This window comes from Cyprinus carpio, chromosome A24 (assembly GCF_018340385.1).
Source record: "Cyprinus carpio isolate SPL01 chromosome A24, ASM1834038v1, whole genome shotgun sequence".
Taxonomy (NCBI): Eukaryota; Metazoa; Chordata; class Actinopteri; order Cypriniformes; family Cyprinidae; genus Cyprinus; species Cyprinus carpio.
The window spans coordinates 15813021-15838927 of record NC_056595.1 but is presented as its reverse complement, the minus strand read 5'-3'; the positions used below and the strand labels follow the sequence as shown (position 1 = coordinate 15838927).

The 25907-nt window shown below is 35.2% G+C and overlaps 1 protein-coding gene across 2 annotated transcripts in view; it reads left to right on the top strand.

Annotated features, from left to right (window-relative positions):
- The window catches only part of LOC109099634 (catenin delta-2-like), a 249903-nt gene that overhangs the window by 96301 nt on the left and 127695 nt on the right, over positions 1-25907 (top strand). For both annotated transcript variants that reach the window (XM_042714368.1, XM_042714369.1), the window contains 2 exons: positions 21727-21761; positions 22516-22632. In XM_042714368.1, coding sequence (XP_042570302.1) covers positions 21727-21761; positions 22516-22632 — 152 coding nt within the window. The remainder of the gene's footprint in view (positions 1-21726; positions 21762-22515; positions 22633-25907) is intronic.

The following is a 25907-nucleotide window of genomic DNA, read 5'->3' as shown; positions in this document are numbered from 1 at the left end:
TTTTAAGTCGTCTTCAAAGCACATTAGATATAGACTCAGGCCTGTTTCACACACTTTTCATAGACAGGACAACAGTGCAAACAGACACCGAAATAAATGTGAAAGAGGGACTCGGGTTCAATTTCTAGCTGACATTCATTACAGTTATTCCTCGATCCAAAAGTTTCATTATTGCCAAAAAGGCAAAAATTCTAAGCTCTGTAGAGTTTCCTGCTGAGCATTCACATTTGACACAGAAAACTTCGGCACTGTGGGTATTTTGGAGAGTTGAAAATAAAATAGCACAAACTTTAGTCAACTGAATGCTAGATCAGCATAAATGACCACTAGTCTTCAGCCTCTTTCTGGCTTAAGGTGAACCCTCATATTAAAGTGTCATATGATGCTTTTTTAAAGATCAATATTTTGTTTATTTGGTGTAACAATATGTTGACATGCTTTAATGTTCAAAAACACATTATTTTTCAAATACTGTACATTATTGTAGGTCCTCTATGCCCCGCCTCTCTCATACACGTCGTTTTCTAAAATGTTCCTCCTTCTGACAAGCGCAGTCTGCTCTGATTGGCCCACTGACCCAGTGCATTGTGATTGGCCAAACATCGCAAGCACTCATCGGAAATGTAACGCCCCTTTCCATAATCATGAGCTTTATCTTTCAAAATTAATGTAAAGACAGTTAATAATGTCCTTAGTTTTACGATCAGTTCAAGCCTGAAAGGGGAACAGAGTCGTGTGACAGACACGGTGATGAAACTCGTATGTGTTTGCAGTACACTCCACTGTTGTGTGACCCTGTGCACACGAGCGCACACACACCTACTCACACACACACACACACACATGACAACAGTAATAACGCTAACAGTCAATATCAAATACTTAAACTAATAACAAAACATACTTACAGAAGCTAATTCTGAAGCGCCAGATTGTCGTAGCAAAGTCAGAATTACCACCTCTCCTAGGTTCACGAAACAGTCGTCCATAAAATGCATTGCTGTTCTTTTGTAAGTTATCTTAAAGATTCCTAAATGCATCTACTTTCGGAAGGCCAAATAAAGTACTTTTGCTTTCACCTAGAAACACACAGCATCTCCCTGACATGGCTGCTTCAACACTAACTGCGGTTACTGAAACCACTCCTTCTTTCTTTGCGTGAACATTTGGGCGGCATTACGCAAATATTTCCACATAGTGACGTAGATATGTGGGGGCGTGTTAGAATGAGCCGTTTTAGGGGGGCATGGCACAGTCTTAACTTTTATAAAGAATATCTCTTTGGTTTTGAGACTTTAGTCTTTGCAACTTCAGTTATCTTATCTATGCACAATCAGCTTGTAACACTCCAAAGAGAAAGGAAAACTTGAAATCGCATCATATGACCCCTTTAAGAAAGTGTGCTTCAAAATGTTTAAGAGCTCTTTATAATATGATTGTGATGATGTCTTTTAAATACATTCAGCTTTCAACTTAAAATTACCTTACTTAAAACTTCTTAATAATACTTGAGTATTATTAAGAAGTTGAGAATGAATGTTGTGAATAATAATAATAATAATTATTATTATTATTATTATTATTATTATTATTATTATTATACATTTTGTTTTAATTAAATTATTATTGTTATTGCTAACAATTATTTAAATGATTAAATCTAGTTGTCTTATTGTTATAATTAATTAAAATGTCATTGCATTTTACATTTGAGTACTGTTAAATGTTTATTATTATTATTATTATTATTATTATTATTATTATTATTATTATTATTATTATATTAAATTTGAAAACGTAAGGCAATTATTCACATTTATTGAAGAGTGGTATGTTTTTATTTTTTTTATTTTTTATATTTAGAAGTCTTGTCAATTGTGTGGTTAACAGCTTGCCTCTATTATCCCACAAGCCCTTTTTGCACATGTAATTGCATTTTTGACCAAAAATGGGCAAATCTGGTGAAAGAAAAAGAGCAGTTTGAAATTGAAGGGAGTCAGAACCGTTCATTTGCATATTTATTTTCTGGTCTATACAGTGCACAAAGGCTGATGTTCAGAGTTTGATTGAAAGGGTAAAATTATGAAGACAAGCTGTCATTCCTTTAGTGAATAGGGAATACAGCTGTTACTTGAGTAGCATGGAACATATATTACAAAGAATTTAGCTTTCAATGATGTAACGCTCATCCACTTTCTTATCTCTACCATTGTCTCTTGCCTCCCTCAGCACGACACACAATTATGTATTATGTCAAATATGATTATTTTCATCAGCATGGGCATGTCTAGAGTGAGCCGGTCTCGTGTCTGCTCGTGGGTCTTTTTCTACCCAGCAGACCTTGTCACGCTATAGGCAGGGTTTACTGTTTATATCAGTTTCTGGTTCTGAAAAAGAGTCTGACTGTTTGGCTTACAGATCCACGGTATGCCGTTTTCCTTTTTTTTTTCTTTCAATGGTAAGACTAGTGGAGAAAGTCTTTGATGGAAAAAGTCAATTAGAATGAAATCAAGAAATGTTGCAAGTCTGATTCAAACCCATGTCACCTTCATGAAGACCACAGATCGATATGACTACAATTTCAAAGTGCCAATGTCAATGCCATTACATGCATGTCATTTAATTGTTTTTACTAGGGATGGAAAATATATGTTTTTAATATGATATTATTTTATATTGAATTTCCATGAATATTCTTTTGTTGAATATCCTTTTTTTCATACTCTCAATTATAATGTTGTGATGCCTGAATTTAGCATTATTATTTATAAATACAACAATAATTTATCAAGTCTAAATATTAAAATTTATTGTTATATTATTATATTATGTTAAATGTTCTTCCATCTATATATCTGTCTGTCTGTCTATCCATCAAATAAATGATTAATATTATAATGATATTAAAATAATTTCTAATAATATTTATATGTAAATATCACTTTTTGATATTCTCAATTATAATGTGATGATTAAATGAATTTCCAGCTTTCTTAATAATTAAATAAAAAAATATAATATGCCATTAATTTATGATTTTATATTATTTTAGTATTTCATTATTTTATGTTGACTTTATGTTTGTTCTTGCATTAATAATATATCATAGTAGTATGAATAATTTGTGTTTTTAAAATTATTGACTTATTGTTATTGGCTGGAAATGTAATATTGTGGCATCCATAGACTTTATAATAATGCAGTATTAACATTTATGCATTTAGCAGACACTTTTATCCAAAGCGACTTAACAGTGCATTAAGGCTATACATTTTTTGTTTTTTACCTAACATGTGTTCCCTGGGATTCGAACCCACAACCTTTTGCACGGATAATGCAATGCTCTACCACTGAGGATTTTTTATGTAAATATGAGTGCAACATACCCATGGGAACGTCGCCACAATGCTGGGATGTTGTCGGTGGTTGCTATGAGCATTATGAGCAATAGAAATTGAGATGCTTACAACATAACAAGTGAAACAATTCTTCATTTCGACATGCGTCTGCTTGTGCAGTGAAGATCCTATTGACTATTTAATTCGCTAATCTCACTGCCGATGTCCTGACCAAGCACCGAGAAGCGTTCCTTTGATTGAGGCAGATTGCTATGTAAAATGCCCATTGATTTCTCTATGACCCAGCTAGATAATCCCTCAGTCTGATTATAAATCACCCTGTCCTCCAGCTTCCATGTCTGTTTCTTCAATATGATAAACCACAGCTCCACAGCAGGATTCATTGGGTGAATGGGGGTAATGCTGAATAAAATATCTCACAAAGCCAAAATGTGGTTGGTTTGAGTGGCTACTTTAATTTTTATTGTGTTTAAGAGGGCCATTCTGGCAGACATTTAAGACTTTGCTTCTATGCACACATCAATATGAAATAAAAGAGTCATTGTTTGTCTATAGAGGGTAGATGGTGTGTTTTATGGGTTTAGAGGCTGATTATAAGTGATCTGCCCTTGATGGCTGTGTCTTTGTTCGTCCCCTTGACGACCAGAAGCCTTCGAGTAAACATCATTACTGCCTGCCTGCCCATAAACTTGCTTTTACGTTTCAAACCGCACAGCAGGCTTATTTACTATGAGTATGTTGATGGGGAGAACTGTTGTCTTAATGCTGTTGTTTATTTGAATGAGAGGAAAGGCGAGATTAATGATGTGTTCTGAGAGCGTAACAGGCCATCCGTCCAAACACCATCAAGGCTGCCTGTGCTTCTGGAGCATGAGACTTGTGTGCCAATTAAATGGAAAGCTAATATGATTTGGTATGTATCAGCACAAAGGTTTTTCCCCTTACACTGCTCGTCAGTGTGCAACACAGGTTCATGGATGTACATATCAAAGGTTTGGTGTCAGTAAGATTTTTATTTATTTGTTTTTGGAAAGAGAGAAATTATTACTTTTAATCAGCAAAAACTATATATATATATATATATATATATATATATATATATATATATATATATATATATATATATATATATATATATATATATATATATATATATATATATATAATGAAAAAAAAAGAAAAAGTATCATGATTTCCACACACACACACACAAAAACAAAAAATAATAAATAAATAAAAATAAGCTCTACAACTGTTTTCAACATAATAATAATAATAATAATAATAGAAAATGTCCCTTGAGGACCAAATCAGAATATTAGTATAATTACTAGTAATTTCTGACTACTGAAAATATAGCTTTACCATCAGCTCAATAAATAAATAATTTAATAAATTATTTATAATTTAATTATAATTTTTTTAATTTAATAAATTATTTAAATAAATTACAATTTAATATTAAAATAGAACACAGGCATTTTAATTATATTTTAAATTTTAATATGTTTTTTATATTACTGTTTACTGTATTTTTTCTCATATAAATGTTGCATAAGAGAATTTACAAAGCAATAATAATAATTAAAAAAAATATATTTGTTACTTGAAATAAAAATAAATGCAAACTGAATTAAAATAAAAATAATTTTATTTCAGCTAATATCCAAGATAATATTTCTCAACTTGATGTACTAAAATAACTATAACTAAAACTAAAATGAAAACAATACAGACATTTTAAAATAAAACTAGTAAAATAACAAAAACACAACAAAATTACTAAAACTTGAACTAAAATTAACATGAAAGCAGAAAATATAATAAATAAAATCTAATTTGAAATATTAACAAAAATGATATAATAGTAATGTGCTTCTGTGATTATTAATCATTTATTATTAATAATTACTGTTAATCTTTGATATCAGTCTAAATTTCATAAACCTGAGAAAAAAAAGTCAAGGTATATTCAACATTATTTTCCACTTAATATTGCGTTTAAATGCATTTCATTGCTGATGTTAAATGTGTTGTGAATGTTGTTTCACATTGCTGGAAGTGATCGTGGCTTATTTCGGGTTTCCCTGCATTTTGAGAGGGATGTGTTATGAAAGAGCCGTGCACTCAGAGGAGCAGAACACAGCTGAAGTCACTAATTCATCATTTCACTCTCAGCTATAGCCTTGCCTTCAGTCTTTTTTGGCTCTTTGAGGGGTTGGGTTCGATCTGAATGTGGGTGGGATACGATGTCAGCTATGGAATGACTGTCCTTGAGACTCTTTTAAGTGGGGCTGACATGACTTAGTAACTTACCTGTGAGTCTGTGCTGTTAGCCAGAGCCGAGACTGAAGAACTGAGACACAATGTCCCAGATTATTTACAGCCACTGACCACGTCACTTCAGATCAGCCTCTCACTCTTAAAAGTCCCTCTTTCACTCAACACCACTGCTTCACAATAAAACTCCAAGATTAGCTTTTCCCGTATCTTACTATGTCTTACAGGCAATGAAACTATAATTTGTACGTACGTGCATATTATTATTATTTTTTAACTTTTGAAAGCCAGTGCAAGTTCGATATTTTAAAAGTGGTATTAAAGGGGTCATATGATGTTGCTAAAAAAAAAACATTATTTTCCACATACTGTACATTATTGTTTCTCCTCTATATTGTTTCTGCCGTCTCCCAGCACGACTAAACAAAAACATTAAAACCCATTACAAACGAAGCATTTGTTGCATCCAGTTGGGACATAATTACTGATTTGAATGACTTATACTGCCCTTTTACGCACTGCATAACACACCTCATAAACTTAAAACCATGTCTGCATTTGTGATCGGAGAAACAACAATTAACAAGCCTACTCTACACTCCTTAAAACTTGCGTTTGAATTATCAATGGCAAATTATTTAAATATGTAAACGTACTTGTAGTCTGTGAGTCAAAACAGCCGGGGCATTGTAGTCTTCTCTCCCAGGATCAGGAAACAGTCCTCCATAAAATGCACTGCACACATCTGAATATTTGGGTCGAACTGTTCTGGAACAGTGTTGTAAATGCAACTTAACCACTGATTAAATTAATAATAAATTGAATAAATTATCTAATATATCTCACTCAAATGTTTAAACACAAAATTAATCGTTTGTTCATTCAATCAACAGTCTCTCTGTCTGTCTGTCTGTCTGTCTGCCTCCCTCTATCTATGTCTGACTGCCCGCCTGTCTGTCTGCGTGTCTGTCTGCCTGTCTGTCTGTCTGCCTGTCTGCCTGTCTGCCTGTCTGCCTGTCTGCCTGCCTGTCTGCCTGTCTGCCTGCCTGTCTGTCTGTCTGCCTGTCTGTCTGCCTGTCTGCCTGTCTGTCTGTCTGTCTGTCTGCCTGTCTGCCTGTCTGTCTGTCTGTCTGTCTGTCTGTCTGTCTGCCTGTCTGCCTGTCTGCCTGTCTGTCTGTCTGCCTGTCTGTCTGTCTGTCTGCCTGTCTGTCTGTCTGTCTGTCTGTCTGCCTGTCTGTCTGTCTGTCTGCCTGTCTGTCTGTCTGCCTGTCTGTCTGCCTGTCTGCCTGTCTGCCTGTCTGTCTGTCTATCTATTCAGAAATTATTTTACTGTTATTGTTTTTCATTTTCATTTTGATAAAACGTATTGATGTTTTGTCAACTAACTGGCCAGTAACTTTCATTCATTCATCAAAACATTTTTACTCTTGTTTATGTCTTGCTTTGTGTTCATTTCCGACCCTAGACATACACTTCTGGGTTATTTTTTATCCCAAATACTGGATTCAGTCTGTTTGCCTCAATTTGCTGGGTTATTTTTTAAGCAGATGCAAGGGTAACATGAATGATGGACAAAGGCAAATGAACTGGGCCCGCACGTGTACAAAGACAGATTTTATTCTTAAACAGATTTGCTAGTTCTCTCTCACACGTACACAGACAAACAGCCTCCCACAGCCACGGTGTAGGTAATTGCCCTACCGGGCACTGCCCTATGCACTGAAAAAAAAATCACTTGTAAGATTTACTTGAAAAAACCCTTGTAACAATTTGCACTCACACAACCAGGGGTTCCCAACTCAACTTTTCCGTAGAGTTTAGCTCTAACCCTAATCAAACACACCTGAACAAGCTCATCAAGGTCTTCAGGATTACAAGAGAGTTACAGGCGGTGAGTTTGATCAAGGTTGGTGCTAAACTCTGCAGGAACATGGACCTCGAGCGCCAGAGTTGAGAACCTCTGGTCTAAACATCTATCACAAATCACACAACTAAAATACAATTAAACAGTTTATTTTTCCAACATTACTAAAATAGAATCAGTCACATTCACATGACCTACTAAAAGTTTTTTTAAAGGTGCATCAACAAAAGCCTTCATCAACAAAACATGCAGACCTCCACTGGTAATATTTGGTATATAGAAAATCTAAAAAATAAAGTATGACTGAATGGTACTGTACTTCGAGTGTCTGCTGTTCTGTAATACAATTCAATCTCCATTACCAGCATGAACTGCATTTGCTGTAACTCACAATTTCGACCCCAGGAGATATATGAAAAGGTATGTGTATATGTAATATATAGAGAAAAAAACTTGGCAAACAGAACAAGATGAGGTTTTAACCTGACAGAGCTAGGTAGTATTTATATAACCAAAACTGCATCTTCCTCGCCATACCTCAAGTGTCCACTGTATTGGCTTGTCGTGAGAGTTAGATCACCCTGTAAATAAACAGACACGATTTGTGATATTTAAATAGTGATCTAAAACATTTAACCACAATTTTATATTATGCACTGAAGAATAGGTAAAAATAACAATAATAATGTTATATCATGCAAATCTGTGCATATTTACATATACTTGCCTGAATAAGAGAACAATCACTCCTTATTTACGGTCCTTAATTCTGCAGTGAATCCAAAGCCTTCCTGTTGATAGAATCATGTGTTCATAAGACTTTGCTTTTAAACCAACAAATTACACATTGTTTGAGCAAAAGAAAAGATTTAACTGGCAAGACTGGACTCGCATGAGAGCCTTTACACTTACATTTTCAATTAAGTTCATTACCATCATAAAGAAGCATAAAAAGACTTTTACTAACCATTTTCTATTCACACATTTCAAAATTAGTCCTATAAAACATAATCGATGGTGGCAACAGGTGCTTTAGGGTTAGCATAGCAACAAAACACAAAAATGTATGAGATTACTACAATGCTCTTGCTCTAAACTCACTCTGTTACATCAGTTGAGTGTTTGAAATAACAAACTAACCTCGTGATTTACTATGTGATTGTTTAATTTAAGTAATGTTAATTAGCTAGCAGTTACATTAAGTAATTTTCAGTCATTTCCAATTGTGCTCAATTTTTAACGCAAAAAACTGCTTTGTGAATCTGTAAACTATTAAAAGCATTTTTGCTGAAATATCACTCACTTTGCCCGCACGCAGTTCATTAATTACATGAATTAAATGTGCATTTAACTTAGAAAATTGTTGTTCTCCTTGAATTTTAATATTACAAGAATCATGATGCTTAATTTAATATATTTTACAGCACCACAAAGTTATTTTTTTCGGTGCAGTATTATTTCAGTGGATCTTTAGGGATCCATTACAGCAAATGTTGCTGCAGCTGGTGTATAACAATAAGATCTATTCCCAAATCCCCACCTCCAAACCACCCCTGCTGCCTTTTCCGAAACCTCAGCGGTGCTTGTGCATTCAACTTTCTGAAGTTTATTCATACTGTATCTTCATGCTACGGGCTGCCATGTCTCATAACCCTGTCACCAGTAGTGAGGCAGTGGGCTCTTTTGCAAGAAAATAAATTTCAGACTCTCACATATACTCTGACAACTCGCCTTGGGATTCCAGTTCACCTTTCTCTATCTCTTTTTTTTCACTCTATCTCTCTGTGACCTGAGATTGAGTTTTCCAAAAAATAGAGAGACTGTAATGTAAGTTGACCAGATTTTGAAATTTAAACTGAGATTTCAAGTTCATTGGTTAATATACAGTATCATTGAAATGTTCATTGTTATAATTTAAGAAAAGAATTAAAACAATTCAGGTTTTGTGTAATTTGACCTTGGTAAATGTAGTACTTTGATGAAAAATAGTACACTGTTTATTGTCAAATTAACAGTAACTTACTGGCAACCGTTCTCCAGTAGTTGCTGTATTTTGTACCACAGTAAAGTTGCTGTAAAATTAAGCACAGTAGATTAAGCATACATCATCTTTTACATTTACATTACATTTCGCTTTTATAAGCATGTTTTTTTTTTCAATATAATTACTTGGTAACACTATACAATAAGGTTCATTAGTTAACATGAACTAAGAATGAACAATACTTAGTTAATACAACATTTACTAATGCATTATAAAAAAGTTGTGCTTGTTAACATAGTTAATGCACTGTGAATTAAAGGGATACTCCACCCCAAAATGAAAATTTTGTCATTAATCACTTACCCCCATGTCGTTCCAAACCCGTAAAAGTGCCGTTCGTCTTTAGAACACAATTTAAGATATTTTGGATGAAAACCGGAAGGCTTGAGACTGTCCCATAGACTGCCAAGTAAATAACAGTGTCAAGGTCCATAAAAGGTATAAAAGTCGTCATCAGAATACTCCATCTGCCATCAGACGTGCAATCTGGGTTATATGAATCGACGGGAACACTTTTTGTAAGCGAAGAAAACAAAAATAACGACTTTATTCAATAATTCCTTTTGTCAGCGATCTCCTCTGTGTCTCTCCATATCACATATGCTGTTTATGCTCTTTTGTGTCATCCGCATCACAAGGATGCTGTTTTATTTAAAATCAAAGCTAAATACATGTAGAAACAGCGCATCCTTGTGGCGGGGATGACACAGAAGAGCATACACAGCATGCGTGATATGGTGAGAACGTATTTAACATGAACTAACAATGAACAACTGTGTTTTCATTAACTAACATTAACAAAAATGAATAAATATTGTAATGAATGTATTATTCATTGTTTGTTCATGTTAGTTAATATATTAACTAACATTAATTAATGGAACCTTATTGTAAAGTTTTACCAATTACTTTGAGGAAACATAAACTAAGTAAAGTAAACATATAAAGTATACATATCTGATGATAATTTAATAAAAATATTATCTATTCATTTTATAAGTATTAAATTACAAATTAAACAAAGTATAAATAATATCTAATAATTTAATACAAATATTATCTAGTTTATTTTATCATTTTTAAGTTATAAAATTTAAGAAACTATAAAAAATAAAATTATAAATGGCAAATAATAAAATGTTCTCATTGTAACTTGTAAACTGTATCGATAATAACATGTCAAGTAAGTTATTACTGCATGAATCAATAAACTAAGGAATAACCGAAACTGATGAGTTCTAATCATACTGCCTTTTCTTACAGCATGTTGCATGTTCTGTCCCATTAAATATTATTTAGTGCAGTAAACAGTGGACATTTCCGTGGACAGCTTCAGCCAGGGACAGGACACTAATTTGTGGATGTCTGGTTACTCTAATTAGTTACTAAACAGAGATAAATGATCCTCCGGTGATGTGGGCATGTGTGACCGTTAGCAACAGGATGTGAAGTTTGAGTAGAAAGGTTACCATATTTTTTTGAAACATACCGTATAGGTGGAGGAAAATGTGAGCTGATTGGTGTGTGGGTATGTGTGTGTGCCATCTGTGTTAGTGGCAGAAAAGAATATCTTCTCATCAGTGCCATAATGGCTTCTGTAGGACTGTGTGTGTGTTGGATGTGAGTCTGCAGACACAGAGCGTCCCTGAAGGGTACACAAATAGACTGCCTGTTAGCTGTTTGTGCTCCATTTTGATGGAGTCCTAAAATTAAAACTTCATTTTTCAACTCAGGATGCAAGACGCCAGCAAAGCAACCAAGCATGGTTTTCCTTCCTCTCCATAAATACTTCTCATCTGTATCGTTACAGCAGCACCCTCTTCACACTGTACAGAGTGAAAAATTGTTTGAATGTTGACTATTTTTAAGTTCTGTGGATGAATATCTTTGTGTATTTGATAATAGACTCATATTTGGTCACATCAACAGCTGGTTTAGAGCTTTAAGGTCAGGATTTATCTTCTGTGATGAACTTCAGCCATTAGTTGGCTGCTGTAAACAATGGCAATCAATGTGAAATCCCCAAATACTGTATGTGTTGTTCGCATATTCTGTCTTCCCAAAGAGTTCTGTGGCTTGTTGAAATATGTATATCAACATACCAATCCAATATACATATCCACATCAAACAAACGCTGATGGTCTCCGTCAGTCTCTGATATAGATGATTTTAAAAATACAAAGTGCACTATGGCAGGCTGATTTTAGTTGCTTGTGAAGGGGCCAGACGTTTCAGACTTGTCATTATTGCTTTAGCCTGATGCCTCCCCAGTGTGGCACATGACAGATCTGGGATATTTGTAGGGTTTCAGGTTCATGTGTTTTCTTTATAAAGCAATAAATCTTGAAGAAAGAAAAAAAAACTGCTGGTTGAGTGTTGGTAACAATAACTTTTTTGGTGCTGAGTTGTGTCTAGTATTCAGTCTCTTTTTTTTATTTTAATGTTGATGTTTTTGCAGGAATTGATCAAGAGACCATTGCAGAAATGTTGCGAATCCACATAAGCAAATGGCGTTTAATATATCATGCATTAACAATTAAGCCTTGATTATTTAGTCTCTTTTCTGACAAGCTAATGATTGTTATGAAAGAGTTTTTTAAATATATTTTTAATGGTTTTTGACCTTTTCTTTCACAATTCGGTCTTTTCTCTTGCAATTCTGAGTTTATATCTAAAAATTCTGACCCTTTTTTCAAAATTGTAATATAAACTCAGAATTGTGAGATAAACATCACAATAACTTTTTTATTTATTCTGTGGCAGAAACCAAATGTCAGAATTGCAAGAAAAAAGAAATATAAAAGATGGATAAAAAAGCTAGACTTGTGAGATATATTAATTTAGCTTTCCATGGAAAAAAAATCTTTCTGAAACGCGTAAATTTTTACAAAGCTCATTGTTCTGAAAAGCGAGGTGTATGCTGATTGGCCAGCTATCCAGTGCATTGTGATTGGCTGAATACCTCAAGCGGGTGACTAAAATGTTATGCCCCTTAACATATGGGATGGCGTCGCCACGCACGACCAGACAAAACCAATAAAACCCATTATAAACGAGGCATTTGTTGCATCCAGTGGGGACATAATTACTGATTATAATGACTTACACTGTCTTTTTGCGCAATGCGTTGCATATAGCGCCGCATAAACATAAAACCATGTCTGCATTTGTGATCGGAGAAACGACAAAGAACAGGCACTGCTCTACACTGCTCAAAATTGTGTTTGAATTATCAGTGGCAAATTCTTTAAATATAAAACATGTACTTACAGGCTTTGAGTCAGAAGTGCCAGACTGTCCTTGCAAAGTTGTTATTGCCCCACTTTATAGAACAGCCTTTGAGTGCACACCCATTGTAGGCTAGTCTGCAGGTTCAGGAAACAGTCCTTCATATAATGCATCACACAGCGTCACACACTGTGGGTTTGACTGAGGAACGGCTGGTGGATTTGATGAAGGACACATGTGACGACCCTGGGCTGGACTCCACTTCGTCCACAGTGAAAGCCGATCCAGCCATCCACAGCGCAAAGTTGATGTATTTCCACAGCTACCAGCACGGATCAGCTCTAGTCATGATGAAGCGGATATCGTCCTCTTTTGGACAAAGTAGTTTCGCTTTCACAATGAAACACAGCGTCTCCACAACACGGCGGCAACATCAATACAACAGCAAGAATAAAAGTTACACCTTCTTTCTTTGCATGAACATTTGGACGGTGTTAAACAAATCTTCCCACATAGTGACGTAGAGATGTGGGGGCATGTTTAAACGAGCCGTTTTAGGAGGCCATAGACAAGCCTTAACTTTTATAAAGAATATGTCTTTGGATATGAGACTTTAGTCTTTGCAACTTTACAGATCTTCTTTATGCACCAAGAGCTTGTAACACTCCAAAGAGAAAGGAAAAATTGAAATTGCATCCTATGACCCCTTTAAACTTGAAATGCTCAGTTTAATGCTCAGTTTTGCGAGAAAAAAGCAACCTATTTGTGCGAGATATATATATATTACATATATTACATATTATACATACATTTTACAAGAAAATACCATTTCAGTCTTTATATTTCAAATGTTTACATTTAATTCAATGTTGAAGGAACACTCCACTATTTTTGAAAATAGGCTCATTTTCCAAATCCCCTTTCGAATCCTTTTCGAATCAGCTGATCTCCGGGTCTGGCCATTGCACTTTTAGCTTAGCTTAGCATAGATCATTGAATCTGATTAGACCGTTAGCATCTTGCTCAAAAATGACCAAAGAGTTTAGATATTTTCCCTATTTAAAACTTGACTCTTCTGTAGTTACATTCAAAAACTCTAGGGGAGTTGGAATATGAGTGTTCCTTTAATTGTCAATTCTTTGTAATTATTTGTGAAATTTACTTGCAGTTTCTGAGTGAAAATCTTTTTCTACTTCAAATATTTTCAGTGTAACGCTAACGTTATAGCTAATAATGTCCTCATAACAATGTCTACTCAGAGTACAGTTATGGATATTTAGACCATTGGAAGGCAGCGATTCATATAGAAAAGAAGTGCCCCCTCAATTGAATTGGCAGCAGAAGGCAGTCTCTGAGTTAAAGGACTCACTCTAATCAAGCATTCTGGAGTGAGTCCACTGAATCTAATTCCCATTCAGACATGAATGAGACGGTTTGTATCTTATTCAAGACCTCAGAATGAGTTATCCAAGACTCCCAACTTTGGCAAGCAGAGAGTCATTGGGTTTTGGCTGAGTAAAGACATTTCTTTCTCATTAGGACCCATCGGGGATGGATGTTAGCAATTGTTGGATGTAACAATATGGATGTTATGGTAATAAGGTTAATATTGCAGTTAGTTCGGTCTAGTGTATGTGTAACGTTTGGATGCGCAGTCTTGCAGTAATTGTTGTTGATTTAGCTGTGCCGTTTTACTGCAGTTGATACGATTATATTTGGCCAGTGTTAATTGTGTCTCATCTTTTATTCCGACTACAGCTGCTTTATTAAATTTGGGAGGGTAATGTATGTTTTATTGAAGGACAACTTTGCTTGGAGGCCCGTGTAACAGATAGTTATCCGAGCTAAATCTGTGATGTAACTAAGGTTTTCGAAATAGAGCAGCTGTAAAGAAGGGTGTTGAAGGTGTACCGATCCATCTAAGTGAATTAGACTCCTCTAATTCTGTGTGGTGTCTTGATGGACCGTGGCCTGCTGTGATCCGAGCACAGACACACACACACACACACACACACACACACAGCCACACTCATCACGGTCAGTCAAGAGAATCAAGGCAGAGCGACACCACAGATGGTTTAGTGCGTCAGGCATGACTGCTTTTATGGTGTCAAGTATTTACAGGGAAAGAATGGCCCAAATAGCATTCATATGCATTCATACTGGTGCTGCACAAACGATCAAAATAAAATTGAATTTGCAATATGGCCTAGTGGAATTTATTAAACTTTATATAAATATAGTAATATAAAATTGGAAAAATATATTAAGAATAAAATAATGTTAATAATGATAATAAAATAGTAATCATAATAATAGTGATAATAATAAACATTTAAATTCAATATTATTGGTAGCATTCATTTTAATAATATTATTAATCTTATTAGGATTATTGTTCATAATTATAAACATTTCAAATGCATTATTAATGTATTATATTTATTTTATTATTACTATTGATAAGAAAGTGTATATACTAATCAATAAAGCATAATATTAAATAAGAAAAATAATTATCATATATTTTATTCTATTATATTATATATTTTATAATGTATTCCATATAATAATATATTCAATAATATATTTATAGCATCAGTACTATTATTAATAATAATAATATTGATACTACTAATAATAAACATTTCAAATATAAATAATATACAAATATGGATTTTATTATAAATAGTATATTATTATTATTATTATTATTATTATTATTATTATTTATTATTATCTATAATATTATTATTAGTAAAAAAAAACTAATGAGAGGAATCTTCACTTGTCAGTGTTTGATTTTGATTTTTTTGTCTTTTACTTCTTTTTGCCTCTATCTAAGCATAAAAAGTAAACATTTTATCATGTTGCAGTTAAAATCATAATATTTAGCAAACAAATTGCAATATTATTTTTTTCCCCAAAAAACATGTAGCCCTAATTTATATAATATAATAATGCACCTCCATTGCCTCGTTTTGACACTTGCATGCAACCCAGCATGCATTAGTCTCTGGCCATGTGCTTGTCTGCACTTGCCAACAGGTTGCAATTAAAAGCCTTGTCACAGGTCTGCATGCTCCTCAGTCATGCTGGTGGTTCTGGCTGCCTTGTTCTCTGCCGTCTGGCTCCGACGCATTCATCTGAACAGAAGGTGTGTGACAGCATCTCAAGCTGAAATCTGCTAGGCCACGGAGTTCGTTGTGTGTTAAAGCGTCTTGGAAATGAAACTGCAAGCCATAAGGAGTGGAAGTGATTTGTTGGTGTGATGAAGTGTGTTTGAGAGACAGGCTATTTCAAATATTGGCCTGCTGTAAAATAATCATCATTACACAACAGTTGACGCCGGTCCTTGCATTTGATTGGCTCTAAGAGAGTGTAACGACTTTCTGAAGAAAAATTATCTAAATAGTCGCACAGGGTTTATGCTTTGACGTTATTTCCTCTCAAATGTTGACAAAACAACAGGACAAAAGAGAAACATTTCTATTGAATCACACCACCATTTCATTTCAGACATATTCACATGGGCTCATTCAATCCTTGTGCACATGATTATATAAGTAGCTTTTGATTATTAGAACCATTTCCAATTCAAACAAGTCAACATTTTCATTATTCAGATGCCAGACTTATGCATTATTTAAAGTGAAAAATCTGTATAAACAAACAGCTGAAAATAATCATTTTGTCAGCTGAGAACTTTCTCCCATCCTTCGCTTTTGAGATGCTTGGTCTCAAGCGTAAGCTCATAAGAGGTAATGTTTCCCCAAGCGCATGATCTCTAAACGTCCTCATGGGGTTCACATAGAAGCCTTTCTCTAAGCCCCTCTACAGAACTTGCTATACATGTAGAATTTGCCATTGCACTATTTCTGAAGAAAAGCCTCATTATTTTATACTGTTTGCAGAATCTTACTTATCACATGAAACAAGCAAGTTTTAAGAAAGGGTTTAGTCTTAGAAGGACTGCTATGTGATTAGTGATTGGAAATATAAGTCGTTGAATGATTCCAGCTACTGTTCTGATTCCTTAAAGGGATAGTTCATCTAAAAATGAACATTCTGTTGTTCCAAACCTGTATGAGTTTATTTCTTCTATTGAACACTAAAGAAGATATTTTGAAGAATGTTAGTAAACAAATAGTTGACAGTGTATATATGCACACACACACACACACACAAAGAAAAACAAGTAGATAGCCTAGGAAAAAAAACAGAAAGCTAGTGGGGTTTTTATAATAAAAAGAAAGTAAATAGATAAAGTAGAATTACAAACCCGATTCCAAAAAAGTTGGGACACTTTACAAATCGTGAATAAAAACAGAATGCAATGATGTGGAAGTTTAAAATTTCAATATTTTATTCGGAATACAACATAGATGACATATCAAATGTTTAAACTGAGAAAATGTATCATTTTAAGAGAACAATATGTTTATTTTAAATTTCATGGCATCAACGCATCTCAAAAAAGTTGGGACAAGGCCATGTTTACCACTGTGTGGCATCCCCTCTTTTGCAAAATGTCTGGGGACTGAGGAGACAAGTTGCTCAAGTTTAGGAATAGGAATCTTGTCCCATTTTTGTCTAATACAGGCTTCTAGTTACTCAACTGTCTTAGGTCTTCTTTGTCGCATCTTCCTCTTTATGATGCGCCAAATGTTTTCTATGGGTGAAAGATCTGGATATTTCAGTACCCGGATCCTTCTTCTACGCAGCCATGATGTTGTAATTGATGCAGTATGTGGTCTGGCATTCCAAATTTGTAAAATGCAAATTCCACCCTCAAACATATAACGTCTGGATTGGAACATATGTTGTTCTAGAACTTGGATATACCTTTCAGCATTGATGGTGCCTTTCCAGATGTGTAAGCTGCCCATTCCACACGCACTCATGCAACCCCATACCATCAGAGATGCAGGCTTCTGAACTGAGCGCTGATAAAAACTTGGGTTGTCCTTGTCCTCTTTAGTCCGGATGACATGGCGTCCCAATTTTCCAAAAAGAACTTCAAATTTTGATTCGTCTGACCACAGAACTGTTTTCCACTTTGCCACAGTCCATTTTAAATGAGCCTTGGCCCAGAGAAAACGCCAGCGCCTGTAGATCATTATAAAATACTTCTTTTTTTTTGACCCATAGAGTTTTAGCCGGCAACGGCGAATGGCACGGTGGATTGTGTTTTCTGGAAGTATTCCTGAGTCCATGTTGTGATTTCCATTACAGTAGCATTCCTGTATGTGATGCAGCGCTGTCTAAGGGCCCGAAGATCACAGGCATCAGTATGGTTTTCTGGCCTTGACCCTTACGCACAGAGATTGTTCCAGATTCTCTGAATCTTTGGATGATATTATGCACTGTAGATGATGATAACTTCAAACTCTTTGCAATTGTTCTCTAAGAAACTCCTTTCTGATATTGCTCCACTATTTTTTGCCGCAGCATTGGGGGAATTGGTGATCCTCTGCCCATCTTGACTTCTGAGAGGCACTGCCACTCTGAGAGGCTCTTTTTATACCCAATCATGTGCCAGTTGACCTAATAATTTGCAAATTGGTCCTCCAGCTGTTCCTTATATGTACATTTAACTTTTCCAGCCTCTTATTGCTACCTGTCCCAACTTTTTTGTAATGTGTATCTCTCATGAAATCCAAAATGAGCCAATATTTGGCATGACATTTCAAAATGTCTCACTTTCAACATTTGATATGTTATCTATATTCTATTGTGAATAAAATATAAGTTTATGAGATTTCTAAATTATTCCATTCCTTTTTTACTCACAATTTGTACAGTGTCCCAACTTTTTTGGAATCGGGTTTGTAAAATAGAATAAAAAGTGATAGAGTTAGAGGGTCAAATAAAGATGGAACAGATGTGTTTTAGGCGTTTCTTGAAGATGGCTATTCTCACTGAGGCTACGTTCACACTGTCAGTTTTTGGGATTGACAACCGCATTTAATTACAGGTGTGAGTCTTGAAATGTCCCGTTCACACAGCAGCTTACAGTAGCTTCTCGAATACTGTCTATATGAACATGCAACTGGAGTCAAGCCTTTCCAGTTACCATAGCAACAGTGACCAAAGTAATATCAAAGATGGTGATGTCCATAAAACTGAAAATCTTATTGCTTTCTGACACAACGCGAGTTCATCCGTCAAACTTCATTAACCGACAGCAACTTTAATATTTGGGTGGAGAGCGGAGCAATTTGAGTCACGCGCAGAACACAGAACTGACTGGAGCGGCTCTGGTGGAGACTGAATCTAAAATTTTCAGATGACACACGGCTCATTTCTCCGTCACTGTAATCACACATGAAAACACGGAACACACTTTCTCACACTGTATGACGTGACAGACAACTAGTTGTCCGTTCACACACTGTGTTTTTTCTGAGAATGCAGTTGTGAGTCTCTTTAAATGCTAATGAGCTCTGCTCACACCGCACCTCTCTACAATGGAAGAGGAAAGGTGATTTGCATATAATCATAAAAAATATAAAGTGTGAGATTTACTTCTTCTTGACGTGCAGCTGGATCACGAACAGTGGGTTCTGATCCATCCTTAAGTTTGAACTTTTTGGCAAAATCTGCCTTGAAGTCTGCCTAGATGCAGACATAAACTAATTTAGGTGTATTCGGTGGAACATTACCATCCAAAACAAAATAAATCAACTGCGTCCTCAGTGGCACTGATGTCAGGAGAAAATGAAGACATGTTCACTTTTACATCCAACTACAAAACACCTTCATTGCTTCATTGCTGAGACATTGTTGTCACTACAGCTGCTCGAGCACAAAGAAAATGGAAGACAGCATATAACGGGTTGAGGGCAGAAATATGCTAATACAGCAGTCTTGAGCAATATGATGTCATATTGCATAAATGTGTTCTCATGCGTAATCAAATGGGACACTCCTGCTACGTCGTCTTCTGTGACCATGCAGGTTCTTCTGCATTCAGATTCAGAAATGACCCAGACGTTGTCTTTGTGTTTATAGTTTATAGCTCGATCCCTTTGGTCCTTGAACAAGGACACTTCCTGTGAATATCTCCTACACTCCAATGTCACCCCAGTCGTTTCCACTTTTTTTAGGTATATATTCCCAATGCCTGCTGTTCGATGCAGCCGTAGGATAACTGAATGAGTAAATGGCCATGATTGTCTGATGATGGGGGACAGCGGTGGGCAGCAAAAGAGTTTTCCGTAGGGGTAGGACGTTTTGCTGGTAAACACACAGTTTTTTCCATGACGCCTAGTGCAATGATCTACTGCTGATAAATAGACTCTTTTCGATGCAGGAAACCCTCTAACAGTTTGTCAGCCTGCCACAGCAAAGGATCATGGGTCACAGCATGCTATGCCTGAAGGCATCTATACAGTAGATGGGCAGTCAACCGCAGCAGAGCTGATTTTAGCCGACCCCATCCCTATTCTCTCTCTTTCTCTCTTTGTTTTCCCTCAACCTCTGGCCCAGCCAGCAGCATCGATCACAGTCCAGGAAATCCAATATTCTGCACCAGTCTCATTCCCACCATGTGCCTGTACAAAGTCATTTGTATTCTTTCTCAGTATAAATAGGAAATCTTTATAATAATGATGGTCTAAAGGGTGGGAAGCGTTATCCCGGTTAACCTTTGTTCCGAGATCTGGGAGAGCAGGAAAATACATCTGCATTTGTGTGAAATGGCACCCTCAGTTCACCCCAGCCTGCTGTAGTTTCCTGCCAGCGATGCTGGGTTGTTATGAGACGAGAGATGTTGGGGCTTCGCAATTATTCTCTTACATCTCAATTCTACTATATCAGGCAGAGAGAAAAAGCATTAAAGCTATGCATCATACAGTATTTACCCTGTAAAAGTGAACTTAGAAAATGAAGTTAATTGTTTGCATGGCTTTTGAGTTTAAAATGGCTTGACTAACTTAATATGTAAAGTTGATAATACTTATTATATCTGCCTTTTTTGAAATTTGTAAATATAAGAGTCTATGCAAATTGTTTCCTTTATTTGCATGTTTGTACATGGTTTGTTTTCTATGAGAAAATGTCATGGGGATTGAAGTGTACAAATGTATTAACAATATCACATGAATACTCATGAGGCAATAAATACCTTAAAATGCCACACACAGACCTCAACACATCTGAAAGATTATTTTAATATGGGAACAAACTCTTGATGTCACAAGACCAGTTACTAAATGTTAACATCATGAACAACATGAAAATAAAACTAGCAAGCATAGAAATGCAACAATATAAGTTATTTATGCCCCAGTTCATGCTGTGAAGTAGAAGAGAATAAAACACAAAGCTAGTAGATCTATTCAGAAAGACTCAGAGGAATGATGAACATTTGCATGGTATTTATTTATTCAGTAAAGTATTAACAGATGGTAGTGATATACAATGATTCATGTGTAGTTGTATAGAAAAGTTATTTGGCGTAGGCCCCGTCCTTAATCCTAATCATGGGGATGCAGATTTGGTGGATCCTGCCTGAAAATGAAGGCAGGGGCGGAGCCTAAAACCATGGATGGACAGGGCCAACTTGGTGGTGGTGGGGAGAATGGATGGGAAAGTCAGCGTCATCGACTGCAAAATGAAAGAGAGTTCAGTGCTTATAAACTCCAGGTGTCAAGCAGTGATTGGCCAGATCTATTAGTATGGTTAAATGATGTGGCATTAGAGTCTTAGGGCTTGCGCTTGCAGCTTCATATCTATTTAAAAAAAAATTAAAAATCGTGTTTTTTTATCAACTTCAAATATAATAGTTCATTATAATTTAGAAATTAGGAAATTAATACTTTTATGTAGCAAGGATGTGTTAGTATTTTTTTCAGCAGGATTTACTGCTATGTACAGTATTCATTACATGCATAGTGTGTAAAATATGATTGTAAGAGTGACTCCAACTTATTTTTCTTATTTGCAGTTCAGCCGATGAGCAGTATCGCTGGAATACCCAAGGTAAAAAAAATTTTAACTTTTTGATTTTTTTTTTACTTTTTTCTTTTTTTTTATGGAGAATTCATAACTACACTGAATTAGTTGTGCTGCAGCATGTAGGATCATTGCGTCATCTTTATGAAATTTCAGAATTCGAAAACATAAAAAATGTTGTACACACATTATTGGTCTGGATAGAAGAATTAAATAATTTTTAAATATATAAATTGCATTATGCAGGTTTTAAAATAGCATTTATAGTATATATTATTAATTATGATTCATTTAAATTGTCATTCATTGTCGATTATTTTAATTTCCCATTTTTATCAGTTTATTTATTCAATTCCTTGTTGCAGTTCTAGTGTGCTTGCTGTAATCATCTTTAACCCAACACATCGAGGCTGTATCACTCTCATATGTGTCTAAAGAGTGATGAATCCCAGCTTAGCATCCTGCTCTCTGGCCGTACGGGTGCTGCTCCAGTTGAGAGGTTAATCTTATGTCTTGGGGAGCTTGTGTAACACTTTCTCCCTTGGCAACGTACACCACACTGGCCTGGGAAGAGATGGCAGTCAGTTCTGACACAGAGCAAGCAGCACACCGATTAACAGGGTCATCCAAACAGCCAATTAAGTTCAATCTCAGCCTGTTTGGATGCTTAATGAGCAGGTGATGGGAAAAGGTCAGGAGGTCAGAGCCCAAGTGTGACGAATGAGGCTTCAGGAAGTATTTGTAGTGTACGAGAGATTAACCTCCTCCCTTTTTATTCCAGATGGACAGAAAGACATTGAGGAGGAACTAAACACAGGTCTGGAACTGGTGGACTCGTGTATCCGCTCCCTACAGGAGTCTGGGATCTTAGATCATCAAGAATACACAACAGCTGATAGTGAGTATAGCCATCACAATTGCTTATTCAGCGATTGCCATTTTTTTTTTTTTTTTTTTTTTTTTTGGAGTGTCAGTGTTTGCTTTAAGTTAGTGTCTTGTCCATTAAAGAAACAAAAGCCTAATCCTACCAATTAGCGAAGAGATTTTCACCATTGATTTAAACTTGACAATCTGGCTGAGAGTCACACTATTGATGTCTACGTTCATTCGAAAGGAGCACATTTACTGTCAATCAACAGGGCAGCACATATATGAGAGTGTGTGTTTGTTCAGTAGATGGGTTCCTAAACAGCAGCTGCAATATTGACATTGTAGTGCATCAAGGAATTTAGTGCTATTATTGCAATAATATGAAAGTATTTCCAGACAGAGCCTTTAGGCAAAAGAAAAGGAGAATGTTGACTCCGTACACAATTGCACAACATTTCTAATCTCAAAAATGGCACAGTTGTTCTAATTATGTTTGAAAAAATGTCTTTGTTCTTTCCTCTTACAAGGTGCACCAATATATTTCGAAAATGTTGTCAGACATACTGTGTGTGGCTTATAAATGCTTGAAAAATTGTGAAAGGAATAGTATTTTTCTGCAAAAAATCAATTTTGGAAGTTTTCCACATGCTTATTGAGCAATCTAATGTACTGATGCAAAAACATCTAACATGCAAAATAAAATAAAATATATAATAATATAATATATCATATAATAATCATTTCATACCTGTAAGTACTGAATACAAGGTAGCTGAATAATGTGCAGCAATTTGAACCATATCTCCCTGACACATTGAAAGTCAGGAAACAGCCTTTTTCACATCTATAACTGTAAAAGGCAACTGTTTGTCTCACTTTGTATCTGCATTTTGAACGTAACTGAGAACATCTGTCAAGATTAATGTTATGTACATTGTTTTTATTATGTCAGTTCTGATAATTAAGCTGTCTGTTATGCTGAGCATTGCACCTAAAGCGTTTTATTTAGGGATGCTAATAACTTTTATTTTTGTCATTTTTGTGAAACTACATCTGGCTGCATGCCATGTTAAATTAAGACAGCAGAACTGGAAGATGTGTGCCAGAACAAACAGATAGAAGTCTGTTGTTATAAATATACTTAGAATTGTGGTCTATTGTGGGCAAATAAATCTCCATTATATGCAAATAATACCCGATAAAGAGATGAAAATTCTGACAACTGCTCACCCTCATTCCGAACTTGTTTGACTTAATTTCTTTTGCCGAAAATTGGAGAATATATTTATACAATGGAGATCCAATATTGTTTGGACCCCAACATTCTTCAGATATATCCTTTTGGAGAAGAAAGGAATGGTGAGAGTGAGTGAAAGATAAAAGAAGTTACATTTTTTTTCTGTGTATTCTTTTGCATGTTTGGCTTTCCCTGACAGTAAAATGTAGCATGTGTCAATTTTCCAGGTTTTAGTGAAAAAAAAAGAAAAGAAAAAAAAACACTTCAAAATTCAAATGTAGTTTGTTCCCAAGCTTGAATAATAATAATAATAATGAAGAACACTGTAAAAAAAAAAAAATGCTACTGCAATTAGTTATAAAAACTTAAAAGATTGTTGAGGTAACTTAAATATTTAAGGTAATTAAACTAAAGTTAACTAAATGTATAATTTTAAATCAAGAACTCAACACAAAACATTATTACTTATGCTAATGTTGAATTTTAAGTTGTTATAATTAATTGCATCAATCATTTTTTACAGTGTAGGATTTACTTCACAAACAACTTTCACTCAGAAATTGCTAGTAAATTTCACAAATAATTACAAAGAAACAGCAAGGAACAAATTTTGTGACATTTTGAAATCAAGTAAGACTGAAATAGCATGTTTTATTTACAACTTTGAAAAATTATTTTTACAGTACCATCTGTTTTTGGAGGTTTTTTTTATGATTAAAAATAAGATTATAGATGAGGATGATGTATGTTACCTGTGCAAGATTGACTAGAATTCATAAATCTCTGAATGTCAGCGTTTTTTTTTTCTCTGATAAAGTGTAACTTTACCACCCTTTCCCGCATTTCACCTTTTCTCTTCTTCTTCTTTTTTTTTTTTTTTTTGGCAGAGATTAAGAACACAAAGGCTTAAGCATCTGTTTTATGGAGGATATATTACTTCACCGAAAACTGTCTTAATCTCCTCCCAGAATGCTGCATGTCATTGATCTTTTTTCAGAGTTCAAAGTGCCTTTTAAATAAGTTATTGACTTTGCGTTTTCTGTTAAGGTCGGTGACAAGAGAAAAATGCCACAGGTTTTTGCAATCCAATTCCAGCTTTAAAGTCGAAATAATCCAAACAGATAACGCCTCTGCTGAATAGACATCCCTACCACAACATTCTCTGGGCTTCAGGCATTAGAATACCACGGCAGTCCATGAATTATGTATTGAAACCAAGTATATTTACTATAATGGGCTGAAATTACAGTGAGCTCTAACATTTCGCTAAGGACAGAGTGGCTTTCAATAATTTATCTGATAGCGAGGTGAGTCGAGATAAAGTAGCTGGAGCGCTGTGGAGAGGTCTGATGTGGTCACGCTTTTACGTATTATCTGACGGCCAACAAACATTGGCCTCTGTGATCCAAAGGCTTTATTCTTTGAATGGAGCTTGTCCCCGACTCGTTTAGAATGCATTAGTGATCTAAGCATACAGGAATAAGAAAAAGATTGATGTCTTGAAGGCATCGGTCTCAGCGTCTGCTATGTGTAATGTCAGCCTTTCATGTCTTTCCATAGGTTTCATCTGATTATATTATATATCCATGTCGACCTTTTTCTCGTATACTGAGTCAAAGCAGCACCATGATTCCACTCTTGTGAGTTTTGTAAAAGAATATACAAAATAGATCCCTCATGAAATGTTTCATTATATAGGAAGCAAAAAATTAGAGGTACAGCCTTTGGTGATATCTTATATAACAGTCCAACAGTCCATGCACTTCCGTGATTGGATTATATAATTTTATTCCATCCATTGGTTAACTTAACAGTCTGGCATTACCTGAAATGCTGTCAAGCACCTTCTTGATACCATGGCAAATGAAACAACTGTAATTTTTTCAATTTCCTGCATCTGTTTATTCAATTATTAATTTTCGGGGTGAATTTGGCTAAGGTACGTCTTGCTAGGAACAAATTTCACAGTCAGTTAACCATTGATTATCTTACAGACAATTTAAACAAAACAAAGTATTTATTATGTACTGTACTTGTGAAATATAAAAAGGTTATCAGTAGGCTGC